Here is a 14,254-nt window from a genome sequence, read left to right on the forward strand (position 1 = left end):
CTTAAATATGGACAAGATGTAACTTATATGGAATAAATATCGTAGGTGGTCAAAAGTTACACACTTCCTCTTATAAAATAAATACATCATGGGGATGTAATATACAGGATGGTGACTAGAGTTAACTACTACTAAATTGTATATTAAAATTTGCTGAGAGTAGGTCTTAAAAGTTCTCAAAAAAAAACTATAGCAATGTGTGGTGACGGATGCTAACCAGACTTATTGTGGTACGCCTATATTAAACGAATATAATGTTGCATGTCAATTATATCTCAATTTAAAAAAAAATGAATGCAGTATTGATACATGCTACAACATGGAATTTCTTGAAAAAGTTATACCATGAATGAAGTCAAACACAAAGACCACATGTTAGATAATTCCATTCATATGAAAGTCAACAAGTACGGAAATGTATACGGACAGACAATAGATTAGTGGTTGTCCGGGGCTGGCACTTGGAGGAGCTAGATGGGAAGATAGGGCAGTAGTAGGTTAAGGGTAGAGGGGTTTCTTTTTAGGTGATCGAAATGTTCTGAAATTCACTGTGATAATTGCATGTATCTGTGAATATACCGAAGACCAGTGAGTTGTAGACGTTAAAGGGCTCCACTGTATGGTATGTGTATTGCATCTTCAAAAAAATTGTTTAAAGTGGATAATTCATTAAGAGTATTGCAATGCAAATGAGTTGCAATCCAATCTCTTAAGCATATGACTACCTTCCAGGTACATCCCACATTTACATACCCTTTTCTTGTTTTTTGTTGTATCAGTCCAAATAGGAATTGAATTACCTTAGGGATATTATAGCTTTTACATTTCATAGTTCTTTCAGGATACATTAAAAAAAGGGTCTAAAATAAATTTCCCTCCAGGGTAAAATGTACACCTGAGAATTGAATGAACACACCTCAGATCTTGTGGTTAGACTGAGAAAAGTCCTTGAGCCCAGCTAGGGCTGCGGGCTCCAACTTGCCAGCAGAGCTAAGGGCTTGGGAGGCCGTAGGATTCGTTAAAGTCTGATATGGGGGGGGGGGGGGGGGGAAGCGCTGGGTGGAAGACTCAAGACTGTCAACCGTCAGAGATCAAAGTAGAACCAGACTAATTGTTGATATGGTGAAGTGACTTTTTAGTATCTGTGTTTGCAAAGGGTCACAGGTCCTGGAGTGGTCTCGCAACATTGCATTTCAATGGAAAAGTCCCCAGAGAGAACAAGGTCCAGCTCCCAGTCAGCTCTGACACAGGATCTCCGTCCCGCTGTCACTCAGGAGCGAGCGGGCGGTGCCTTTTGAATTGTCCAATCAGGGTCGGTTCCCGGGCAGGTGGGCGGGTCAACGCTCCACATCGCTTCCGACTTCCTGTCGCTCCACAGTCCTTCCGATGGCGGCTCGCCTGTTCTCAAAGGCCCCATCTTGCCCCGCTGCGGACTCCGTCGTGCCGTGACCTGTACCGAGTCGTAGGAAGGACTCGGGGGACTCAGGAAACTCAGCAATGGTGAGAGTTCAGCCACGGGCGGAGGACACGGAGGAGTGGCTGGTGGGAAGCGGAGGGGCGGGCACGGCCTCCTGCTGTCCCTTCCAGGGTCAGCAGCCCAAGTCCGCGGCGGCGCCGCACGGCCCTCAGGCCCCTCCGGCCACAGCGTGGGGGCGGGGCCGGCAGCCGGGTCCCGGGCATCCTGTGGTCCCTGCGCGCGGCGATTTGGGCCGGAGCGTCTCTGGGCCGCTGTGCGGGGCCCGGGGGAGGGCCCGCAGAACAGTCGGGCCTCGGGCTCCGGGGTCCGTGCGCGGAGGGGCTGCGGTCGGTGGGGCCCCAGGGCCTCCTTTCTCCTCAGGGGGGACCTATTTTCTCCTGAGTTTTCTAAGTGTTTGGGGAGCAGGGTCTCCAATCCGCGACCCTGTCCCCCCAGCTCTTCCAGGACTGACAGTAAATCCCTCAATTTCCAGATCCCTCCTCACGTTCCCGAACGCCAGTTTCCGGTCCCCGGTTCACAGCATCGTCATCAAGCACAAACAGACCCAGTATTTTAGTTGTTTATCACTTTTCCGTAGTCAGTGGGCGGCTCTTTTAAGAGGGTTTATTCCTCGTTGGTGGACGTTTTTCTTGAGAGAAAGTAGCGCATCCCCCTGGAGGCGCGTGGTGCGAGCTCCTCCCGCCTCTCCTCCAGGCTGCGACATGGGCGCGGACGTGCAGCTGGCAGTCCTTTGCTGCAGGTTCCTCTTGAGAAACTTTTCCGGGCGATCTGTCCTGTCAGCACCGCCCCTCCCTGGGGTTGTCATCCTGAAAAGATGGGTTCACTTAAATTTGGTCTTAGTTTTTCAATGAATAAAAGTTTACTTAATCAATACAGCTTGAAAAACAATATAAAATAGCTCCAAAGAGGGAGAAAAAGGTAAATTTTGGAAAAAATAAAATATTTCAGTTTTTCATTGCATGATTTAAAAACTTCTTTTCTCCCCTGAGCATGAGAGTAACATTCTGAGGTCTGTTCTTTTATTTTGGGTGAGTTCAAATGGATTTCCACAGTTTAGACTTGCGGACCTGAAGTGTTCAAGTAGGATTAATAGTTGAAAAAAGAATTTTTTGTCATGGACAAAATAGTTATTTAACATCTTTTTTTCTCCAGAATGCAATACATTCTTGTGGGGTTTCCTGTTGAGCCAGCAAAGTGCCATACAATTTTCTTCCCTCATTTCCACATTAAGACTGGTGTGAGTGTTTTAGCTGGACTGTTCAAACACTGGATTTGTGTATTTAAAATATCAGTGATGGTCCAGAAAAACTCCAGTGGGGGCAGAGCCTGAGGGCAGTGAGTCTAAGCTGAGGCCCCCTTGGGCCTGCAGAGGGAAGGCCTTGAAGGCCCAGTTGTCCTTCCTGGGGAGCCTCCCCTGCAGGTGTCCTACTGCTCACACCCCATGGAAGGAGCCTTTATCCTGAGAGGAGCTGCAGAGCCCTGGAAAGCTGGGTGTGCACGTGCTCCTGGGGTGGGGAGTGACACCCTTTCTGAGGTTATCCCTGTGGTTCCCTTGGGCCTGTTTCTAGACATAATTGGAGTTTTGCATCCACAGTGTAGGTGCACTCAGAGAGTAACTCGTTTACACTGAGAAAGTCTGTGAGAGTCAGGAGCTCTGTGTCCTGGATTAGGGCCCATTCATCTGGGGTCCATTTGGGTCAGAACCTTAAACTGGATCCAGCTGAGTTTCCTCACTGTGAGAATGGAGCCTGAGAGAGGGAGCATGTGCACTGTTCCCTGGGGAGAGGAGGGTGTGTGGGGCTCCCAGAGCTCCTTCCTGTGGCTGCTCAGGTGCCCTCCCCTCCTTCTCCAGGGACTGACCCCCTCCAGGGCTCTGTCTCCACCAGGAGAGTCAGGAACACGGGACCTTCTGACCGTGGCTTTCCTTCTGTCCTGTGGGAAGCAGGCTGCTCCTCTGAGCTGATTCCAGTGTTCGTGTTCCTTTCCTTTGGATTCCTTTATCGATGGACTAGTGCAGCCCTTTGGCTCTAGTTTCCCTTAGCACTCGGGCCATGAAACTGTAAGTTGATGGAGAGATAGGAGGTGAGCAAAGCAAGAAAATTTTGGAAACAAATAGAATTTTTGTTCCATTTAGGCAAGAGAAACTCAAGATGTGAGTGAATGTTTTGAAGTTCTCAGGTGCATATTTCATTTTTAGACCAATTTTTGTGTGTGCTTGTCCCTTGAGAAGATAGAAATTTAAAAAGCTAAAGCAGTTGAATTCCTGTTTTAATTAATGTGAGGGAGAATACTGAAAGCTTATGTAAATCTTTGAAAATCCAATACATTTAAGAGGCTAAAGTCAAATCCCTATTGCATTATAATATGCTGCTTATTCTGAAAACACCCCAGTGTGAGATACAGGGGAAGGACATACTGGGATGCCACATGTCCTTGTAGTTAGATATTGGAAAATTTTCATTTTGAATGCTTTATACTTTGTCCTTGTAGTGAGCAGTCAGACTCCACATGTTGGGTGACTGCTCACAGCTTAAGCCTCACCCACCCTCTTCCCCTTGTGCCCCCACCTGGACAAGCTGAGGAGAAGCCTGGGTGCTCTCTCCTCTAGAGCAGGCAGGAGATTCCCACCACCCCAGCCCCTGCCTGTGTGCAGAGCTCTTGCCCCGGCCCCACCCCCAGGCCCAGTGAAGCCCCAGGCCAGGCTCCATTCCTTGCTTTCTGAGCCCTGTCAGAGCTGCTTGAGAGGCCGGCCCTGCCCTCCTCTCAGACCTCTATGATGTGAGTCCTAAGCCTTTTCCTCCCCTCTGTGTGTGTGTTAGTGTGTGTGTATGTGCACTTGCGCGCACACAGTCTCAGCATCAGTGTCAACAAGGAGCCACCCCTCTGCAGGTGACCACGACAGTTGGTGCCCTGAGCAGCATGTCCAGACGTGACCCCACCCCCGTGGGTCTGTCTTCTCTTGCTCTGACTTGCTCCCCGTCTCTGCTGCCTGGTGGCGGCATGCACTGTGGGCTGCTGCTCGCTGGGGAGCTCGTGCTGTGAGCTGTGCTGCCCTGTGTTGCATTGTTGACCCACCAACCTCAGTTCTAGGTTCAGCTGAGCAGAGTTGGCAGTTTCGAGAATTTATGTGCCTTTGTGAGCAGGACTATGGGATTGGGGCCTCCTTGAATGAGTCCTGTTCCAGTGTCTTTGCTGGAATTCCTCTGTGTGTTAGGGTGAAGTTGTGACAGAGGCTGGGTTGGCCCCAACATACTCCAGGGATGGAAGTGACACAGGGTGACCATACCCTGTGCAAGAAGAGGACCCATCACTGGTCACTCCTGAAACAGCTGTCATTTAAAAAGAGAAAGAGAAGAGAGGGGAAGGGAAGCCGGTAGATGGAGGCTGGAGTCCACACTCCTAATGCCAGAGGGCCCACCAGGACTCTCAACTACCTCAGCTGCTGCTCCTGTCCCTGCCTCTACTGTGACAAAGATCCTTCCCCTAGGGTTCTAGGGGACAACACCTATGGCACCCCTGTGGCACAGCAAAGGGATTAGTTCAAACCTGACTTAAGTCCAGGGACCTTAAACTCACTAAAGGACCCAGTTGTCATGAGGGAAGCTCCTAAGCCTGATGGCACTGTTTTGAGGCTCTTGGGTAGAAAAAATATGTAAATACCAGGGTAGACAGGACACTCCTTCCCCCAGTGACCAAGAAAACAAAACAGGGAAGGAACAAAAGAAAAAAGTACTGAAGGAAAGGTCCACAGTTTGCCCCAATTGGAAATCCAGATATACTGCAAGAATTTACATAACAAAACAGATAGAGGTACACTGCTTGAGTTTTGGGCCTCTGCAACATAGTTCTGAATTAATTTTGCGCTCTGATGTAATGCACTAATGCAGAAACCTTCATGCAGATAATCAATACTAGATGTCAAATTGCATTTACACCTGGGATCCGACTAAATTTAAGGAAGGTGCCCCTGATGATCTTAGGGGTGTTAATGAATATACTACAGAGGACAAATGGGACAAATGTTTGATCTTTAGCCATTAGAACTATGGTCTTGCCTAAATTCTCCATGGTCATAACACCCGTTGTCCTAAAATATCCCATAGTGAGCTGGGAAGCCCTGATCCAATGAGCAAGAATTAAAATTAAACGAAGTCTCTGCCACTTACAAATTGACTTGACAAATTGGGACCCAGGGACCTTACCTGCCAAATAAAGTAGTTAACATGGCCGAATGTAAGTTACACAGGGCCTTGAAAGATTGAAAACTGTATAGAAAACCTAGTTAGTGAGGGGTTGATTATTCCCAGTGTTGCTTTTAACAGCCTAATTTGTCCTGTTATTAAACCTGGAAGGAATGACTGACACCTCGGAGTGGTTCACCTCAACTCGAAGCTGTGTTTGCACCACACAGACCTCTATACCCAGTCCCCACAGTGTGGAAATTACTGACCAGAACCAATCAGCAATTGATAAATAGCCTGCTCTCACAGGTTTGGCTAAGTCTGTTCTGTCCAGTCCTGTGTCCACAGCCTCTCAGCTGCACTTGGCCTTCCCCTCTGAAGGGACGTGATGCCCCTTTACTGGGTTGTCCTCATGGATCTTCCACAGCTGTGCCCTCCCACAGTCATTGCAGGCAGGGTCTGAATTGCATCCTGGTGTGTCCAAGAACACAGGTATGATGTTACATTATTGACATCTCCTCTGAGGGCATTCAGGACAAATATTGAAAAAAGGAGTTCACAAAAACTGGATGGGACATTGCCACACATATAATGTGAGGCCCTGACAACTTTGTTAAACTTCTGGAAATTATTTGATAAGCTGAGACCTCCTTCTCTGACACCATGAAGAAATAGTTATTGTTCCTTTCAACACACACAACATCTAGTTGGTTCTTTTGATGTTTGGGAGGGAATATGTTCATTGTTTACAAGTTGTACTGGAGCCCATTTGTGTTGTTACTTGTAAATTTGCCACCTTGAATGGGCACCCCCAGTACCAAAGGCTGGAGACTCAAATTGTCTTACAGCCAACACTCCTGTTAGTGCCCTCAGAGACTCCTTCACTATAGAGGCCTCAGTGACCATCTGTCATGCCTCCTGGGGTACCCATGATGGCTTTAAGTTGTCCATGGGCTTCTGATGCAAGAACCAGCCCTAGGCCCCACACTATATGCCGTTAGAGCTGCAATGACCTCTACTTATGGGGCTCTCCTGACAGTAGATGGCTCTGAGCGTGGGACCCTCTATCCAGCAACCCATTCTGACTTGGGACCTGGAAACAGCCCTCCAAGGGCTCAGCATGGCTACTGAGACACCCTGGAGACATGATGGAGCCAAACCTGGGCCCTCTGGGATATCTCCTGCCTGCAGGAGGGGGTAGTCTTCCCTGTCCTCGGTCCTATGCCAGGTGCCATGGTGTTGGAGGAGGTCACCCCTTTCCCACACCCCCAGGCTCCCTGGGGACATCTTTAGGATTCCCTGAGTGAAAAGCAGTGGGAGTTCATCAACTTAAGGATGACATCACCACATTTCTATAGATGGAGCTCAGGCACATTTGCTTCTTTTCATGTCTTAATTGGGGCATCTCCGATGAAGGACTAGACCCAAGGGTCATCACACTGACCGTACATCAAGCAGTCATCTTAGCACTGACCAGCAGTTGGCTACAGCTGCAGACATTACAGACTCTGGACGATTCCCTGAGAGTTGCCCCTTTGTGGTAAAAGGACTCAGGGAATCTCTTGCCTCACAGTTACCTGCAATATAAATCAAAGTTAATCTTGTTTAAACACTAATGAAGGCCACACACAAAGCCTTTCCAGGACATTCTTCCACGTGGGAGTTCCACACACTCCTGATAGTAACAAAGGCACGCATTTCACGTCTCAGAATATACAGTGCTGGGCTCTTAACAAGGTATTCAGTGGAAGTTTCTTCTCTCTTCCAAGTCTCGGGGTGCAGGCATCATAGAGCAACATTATGGCTTATTGAAATAAGTTTAAGTTAGTTGAATGAAAGATGGTCTGTTTCTGTCATCAGTCAGTCATCGGGGTGAATGTTAATGTGTCTGTCTTTGTCTTTTTTTTTTCTAGTAGACTTTACTTTTTTTTAAGAGCAGTTTTAGCTTTACAGAAAACTTGATTGGAAAGTACAGAGATTTCCCCCATAACCCCTCTGCCTCCACACAGTTTGCCCTATATTTTGTATCTTGTGTTCCTGTCATACTTTTGTTGCATTTGAGGAGCCAGTTTGATGCATGAACGCTCATAGTTTACGTTAGTGTTGACTGTGTTGTACAATCTCTGGGCTTTGGCTAATGTCAAATGATATGTCTCCATCATTTCTGTGTCATATGGAACACTTGCACTGTCCTAAAAATCTCCTGTGCTCCATCTATTCATTCTTCCTCCCTCCCACCCCAAATCCCTGGCAACATATGACCTTTCAGTGTCTTATATTTGATATTTTCCAGAATGTCACATGCTTGGAATCATACAGTTTGTAGCCTTGTCATATTGGCTTCTTTCACTTAGCAATATGATTTTAAGGTTTCTCCATGTCTTTTTGGCTTGATAACCTCATTTCTGTTCATCACTGAAGAATGTTTTACCCTATCGATGCACCAGTGATTGTTTATCCACTCGTCTGTTGAGGTTATCTTGGTTGCATCTAGGTCTTGACAGTTTTTTATAAAGCTCCTATAAACGTTAGTATGCAGGGTTTTTGTGAACATCAGTTTTCAACTCATTTGGATAAGTTTGAACAACATGGTTGCTTCATTGTAGAGTAAGTGTAGGCTTACTTTGAAGAAACTGCCTTTCTTTCAGAGTAGACATTCCATTCTCCATTCTCACCAGCAATGAATGAGGGTTCCTGGTGCTCCCCATCTTCACTATTGTTCAGTGTTCTTGGTGTTTTTAATTTTAGCCATCGTAATAAGTGTCTGGTGATACCTCATTCTTCTTCTATTTGCAATTTCCTAGTGACACATAATTTTGAGCATGTTTTCATGTGGTCTTTCCCATCTGTATATCATTACTGAAGTGTGTGTTCAGGTCTTTTGCCCATTTTTAACTGGGTTGTTTGTCTTCTTTTTGTTGACTTTTAGGAGTTCTTTGGATATTTAGGTATCAGTGCTTTATCGGATAAGTGATTTCCAGGGATTATCTGTCAGTGTGTGACTTGTGTTCTCATTCTCTTACACTGTGTTTCACTGAGCACAAGCTTTTCATTTTAATGAGGTCAAACGTATTTTTTTCTATCTTGGATCTTGCTTTTGGTATTGTATCTAAAAATTAGTCCCCAAATCCAAGGTCACCTAGATTTTCTCCTGTGTTATCTTTTAGGAGAATTGTGGTTTTACATTTTATCCTAAGATCTATAATTCATTTTCAGTTAATTTTTGTGAAAAGTGTAAAATCTGTGTCTAGGTTCTTTTTTTTAGCATGTGAATTTGGTCTGTGGTTTTCTGGCATTGTTTGTTGAAAAGACTGTGTTTTCCCATGGACTTGCCTTTGGTCCTTTGTCAAAGATGAGTTCATTATATGTATGTGGATCTGTAGGAGACAATTGACTTTTGTATATTAACATTTTATCTTTCATCCTTCCTCTGCTCTCATCTTAGTTCAAGCCGTCTTTGTTATTGGAGATTCTTTAAGATTTTCTCCATGGACAATCTTGTGCCACAAGGACAGTTTTATCTCTTCCCAATCTGTGTACCTTTTATTTCCTTTTTGTGTCTAATTGCATTAGCTAATTATTCCAGTACAGGTTGACTAGGAGTGGTGAGAGGGCACATCCTTGCCTTCTTCCTGATGTTACTGGAAAGCATCATTCCTTCAGTGTAGTGCACTAACATTAAACAAGAGCCCAGTTGATGTGGAGGGAGGTGTGGGCTGAGGGGAAGCATTCTCTAGTCCAGTGATTGGGTCTCAGTCTTTTAGTGAGCCTGTGTCACTGGCCTTGACTTCCTGTGATATAATAAGAAAGATATTTGGTCTTTGTCCTCAGTTCTTAGCAAAAACCTCTTGATGCCCTTGGAATTTCTTGAGTGGTAAGGGTGATAGAGTGTCTTTTGTTTTAATGAAGCACTCTTGGCCAGCTCCTAGATGGCTTCAGGATGAGGGTTGCACGCCAAACACCAAGCCTTGATTAGAGGCTTGGGACTCTCAGCCCAAGCTCCCAGCCTCTGGGGAGAGGAGAGGGGCTGGAGACTGAGTTAATTGCCAATTGCTAATGATTTAATAAATTGTGCTCATGTAATGCAACCTCCATCAGAACCCTTACAGACAGAATTCAGAGCGTTTCTGGGCTGGTGAACACATGCAGGTGCCGGGATGGTGGAGCATCAGAGAGGATGTGGAATCTCTGCAGCCGCGTCCACCTCCACTCCCCTCACCCATGCCACTGCCCTACTTTGCCTTATTCCTCTCTCTCTTTTGTCTGTTCCTGAGTTGTACCTTTTATAGTAAATCAATAATAGTAATTAAAGTGCTTTGCTGAGGTTTCAGAATTGTTTCAGTAAATTTCCAAATGTAATGAGGTGTTGAGAGAGTCTATGAACCTGTAGATGGCTGAGTGGAAGTGCTGGCAGCCTGGGCATTTGTGGTTGGCGTCTAAAGAAGGGGCGGTTTGTGGGACTGAGCTCTTAACCTCTGGAGTCTGATGTGAACTCTGGGTGGTTAGTGTTAGGATTGAACCGAACTGTTGCACACCTCTTTGGTGGTGTAGAGTTAGAGAAGTGGCATTGGAACAGATACCACATATCTGCTGTCAGGAGGGAAAAAACATCCCCATCACCTTCACAATTGCCCCACCTCTGAGAGCAGAAAAGGCTAGAAGAGACTCAAGTTGGCTCTTCCCTCCTCCAGGTCAGTTAGGCTCTGGCAAAATCCCACTCAGTTATGCTCTTGTGAAATAGATTGTTTTTAGGACATGCCTGGCTAAGAACAGAATATTTTGGGTATATTTTTAAATGGTTACTTTTTGTCTCTCTTTCTAACTGAAGAGGCAGTGGTTTACCCAGTGACCTCAATTCTCTGATGAAAGAGTTGCTGATTTCAAGTTTCTTGGCTTTTTCTTCTGAGGACTGGAACCCAGCTTTAAGCTCCTTACATCACAGACCAGGGACCTGAGGTCTCTGACTCCTTTTTTTCCCCAGTTGTTTTAGAAAAAATTCACATACACTACTGTATAAATTTAGGGTGTACAACATGATGGTTTGATTTACACATATTGTGAAATGATTACCACAGTAGTTCAGCTAACATCCTTCTTCTCATATAGATGCAATAAAAAGAAAAGAAAGAAGAAAAGAATAAAGAAAAAATTTTTTCTTTGTGATGAGAACTCTTAGGATTTGCTCTCTTAACAGCTTTCCTATGTATCATGCATCAGTGTTAGCTATAGCTGTCACGTTGTACTTTACATGCCTAGTCCTTAATTATCTTATAACAGGAAGTTTGTGTCCTGACCACCTTTCCCCGACTACCGCCCCCCATCCCTTACCTCTGGTAATCACAAGTCTGATTTCTGTTTCTATGAGGTGTTGCTTTTTTTTAGGATTCCACATATGAATGAGATCATTAAGTATTTGCCTTTCTGTGTCTGACATATTTCATTTAGCATAATGCTTCGAGTTTCATTCATGTTTTTGCAAATGGTAGGATTTCCTTACTTTTTATGGCTAATACTCCATTGTGGATATATATATGTACCACAACTTCTGTATCCATTCATCATTGATGGATGTGTATCTTCTCTATGGCAGGCAGAGGCCTCAGTGAGTGAGAATGCCTTCATCAATCATTGTCTTCCCACCATCCACTACATCTTAAACACTGTGTTGGGGGCACTGCTTGGGTGTGGATGCAAACAATAGACAGCTATACCGAAAGTCCTGCATTCTTGGGATTACCAGCAGTGGTTCCCCATAGAGATAAAGGCATAGACAGATTTCATCTTCATTTTAGCCATGGTTAAAGGTTTTACTGCATGTGCTATTTAATCACGATCCAGATACATGGGTATCTGGAACTCATGACTTCCATTGCTTTGGGCCATGGGTATTGGTGGTATTTCTGTTTCTGTTTAACATCACTTGAAAGGATTTGAATTTGCCTTTGATTCAGCATATTATTTTGCTGCTGTTCAGACTGAGTGACACAACTTGTACCCCGCAAGACCTTCGAGTTTCTCCCAGTGTGAGGAAGGGTTCTGGTCATCTACACGGTTGTAGCCCATCACGTATTTTCCTAGGAGTAGAATGATATTTGTGCAAGATCAATATGATTTCCTGGTTAAAATACCAAAAAGACTATGAATGTTTAGAGGGTAATGATGCAAGCAATAATTCTGAGCTGTAGACAGACACACAGAATCATTTTGAGTAATATCCTGTGTTGTGGCAAAGGAGGTAAATTTGACATTCTTAATCTGGGGGATTTTCTATGCCTTTTTATAAGAGGAGTAGCTGGGAGGTTTTTGTTTCAATGATGAACAAAGCCCCAAAGCCCATTTTTGCTGTTTTCATGGATCATTTCCATATGTTTACATTTCCAGGAGATGTTATAGAAGACATGGTAAAATGTGCCAGCTTTTGTTTCATTGAACAACAATGGAAATCCAAACTTTTTATTTATTTATTTATTTATTTATTTATTTTGCTGAAGAAGATTTGCTCTGCAAATCTAACATCTGCTGTCAATCTTCCTCTCTTTCCTATGTGGATTGCTGCGACAGCATGGCTGCTGATGAGTGGTGTAGGCTTGCACCTGGGATCGGAGCCTGTGAACCTGGTCTACCGAAGTGGAGCATGCTGAGCTTAATCACTAGACCACAGGGTGTGCCCCATTCCTTTTTTCGTTTTTCAGTGCTAGCTTATGTTATTTTAGCAGTATAGAGATTATGTGATTTTATAATTGTTAGTATCTCATTTGATCTCCTGCTCCCATGAGGCAGATGAAGAAAGTTAAGCTTGGGGTCTTTCACACATTCACATAACTCATAACAGGAGAATGACTTAGTTTTGAAGGCATAATGTGTACCCGCTCCTGGGCAATGTCAAAAATTTCAAACTCACAAGAACACTGTAAGGTTTGCGTAATTATGCCCTTTTACAAATGTGGCATCAGGGTTTCCAAATGGGACCTGTAACCTGTTCCACTTCTATGACGTTCTGGAAAAGAGAAAAGTACAGGAACCTAAACACATCAGTTCTTAAGGGTGGCAGGGTTCAGTACAAATGGGCACCATGAGAGTGTTCCTTTGGGGTGATGGAGTGTTCTCCATCCTGATGGTGGTGTAACTATACATTTGTGAAAACTCCCAACTACTCTTAAAATAGTATGTGTACAGGCCTAAAACAATTAATAGAAAGCAACACAAATGTTTTCACATGCTAGGATAATTTTAAACTCTCCTGAACTTTGGTTGCTACGTGTGCAACACCTCCTTCCACCACCTTGGGTTCCTTCTTAGGAAGAAGTGGCAGGACTGGGGAAGAAGGACATAGGTCACTATAGACTGTTCCTGGTACCCAGTCTGAAGTTAGAAAGCTCCCTGTAGGGCTACACCTGCCCTCGTGTCATTCACATAACTGGTGAGAAAGTGACAGAGCTCCCGGCCTCCGTCCTTGAGTTGACACCAGGTTTCCTGGGTCATGTCCTGGGAATGCGGTGGTCTGAAACATAAAGAGGCATCTGACACATCTCCACGTGGGATCTGCCTGGGCGCATCCTAATCTAACCCTTGGGCATCAACATCCTGTCTTCCCAGAGCAGCTCTTGAGGCCGTTTCCACCTCTTGAGTTTCCCATCTCAAGCCTACTGTGTGCCTCCTTGCTGGGAAACATGTTTAAATGCAACACCTGTCCCACTCTGGAAGTGTTCTCTGTTACACCCCAGGTGACTGTGAGGTGAGGCAGTTGCAGAACCCAGAACCCATGTCATGAGGCACAGGCCCCTGGAGCACAGTACTCCCCACTGTCACGTAAACATCATCTCTGCACCAACAAGCACAGTTTCACAATAGTCTCAATACCACCAATAATGTCAAAGAGATGCCCTCCCTTGTCCAAGCTCTGGGAGTCCCTCAGGTGCCCGGCTGTACCTAAATCACTCTACCTGAGATCTCTGGAACATTCCGCCCTGCAGTTTCAGTGCCTGATGGGCCCACCACGGCTGGCTTCTTCACCTCAGGACCCGCCTGCAGAGTGAATTGAGTCATACCTACCAAGCAGAGTTCCAGCCCCGAGCCTGTGGGGAATGGTCATCTCAGCCAGACCCTCTGTAGTCATGGGGTCCCCTCCCTTCACATGGCTCCCAGATTGCAAAGGGTAACACACCAAAGTAAGTGGTGGGAAAAGACAGGTTTCCCACCTCTTCTGGAGTTGCCTGGCACAGGAAGTAGTATCCCCTGGTCCTTTGTCAGAGCCTGCGTCCACTGTTTCCTGAACAGAAGAGGCAGAAATGAGCCAAGCCACATCCCTACATGCTCTTGCAACAACTTCTGGTGCTTTCCTGGGTCCCCAGGGTGATGTCTCTGTGGTGGGAGACCTGGGGTCTGAGGTCCTGAGGCCTCCATGCCCATCAGCAAACATTCCAGGGTGGGGCAGTGATCACAGCCTCAGGGAGGATGGCCACAGGTGGACACATGCGAGCTTTGTGTGCAGGTGAGTAGGTGATGGATGGACCTCAGTGGGTGATAGCTCCCAGACTGTGGAGACCACAGTGGAGGACATGGCAGCCGGGTGAGGATGCACAGATGTTTGTTGTCT

The 14,254-nt window shown here is 45.6% G+C and overlaps 1 protein-coding gene across 2 annotated transcripts in view; it reads left to right on the forward strand.

Annotated features, from left to right (window-relative positions):
- The first annotated feature begins 1,330 nt into the window (after positions 1-1,330).
- Positions 1,331-14,254, forward strand: part of LOC100064626 (zinc finger protein 709) — a 36,774-nt gene continuing 23,850 nt past the window's right edge. Inside the window, exon 1 of one of the 2 annotated variants that reach the window (XM_005611858.4) lies at positions 1,331-1,500. In XM_005611858.4, the coding sequence (XP_005611915.1) occupies positions 1,498-1,500 (3 nt within the window). In that variant the 5' untranslated portion in view covers positions 1,331-1,497. The remainder of the gene's footprint in view (positions 1,501-14,254) is intronic. The other variant, XM_070274005.1, reaches the window with a different exon arrangement.

Source organism: Equus caballus, chromosome 7 (genome assembly GCF_041296265.1).
Source record: "Equus caballus isolate H_3958 breed thoroughbred chromosome 7, TB-T2T, whole genome shotgun sequence".
NCBI classification, from domain to species: domain Eukaryota; kingdom Metazoa; phylum Chordata; class Mammalia; order Perissodactyla; family Equidae; genus Equus; species Equus caballus.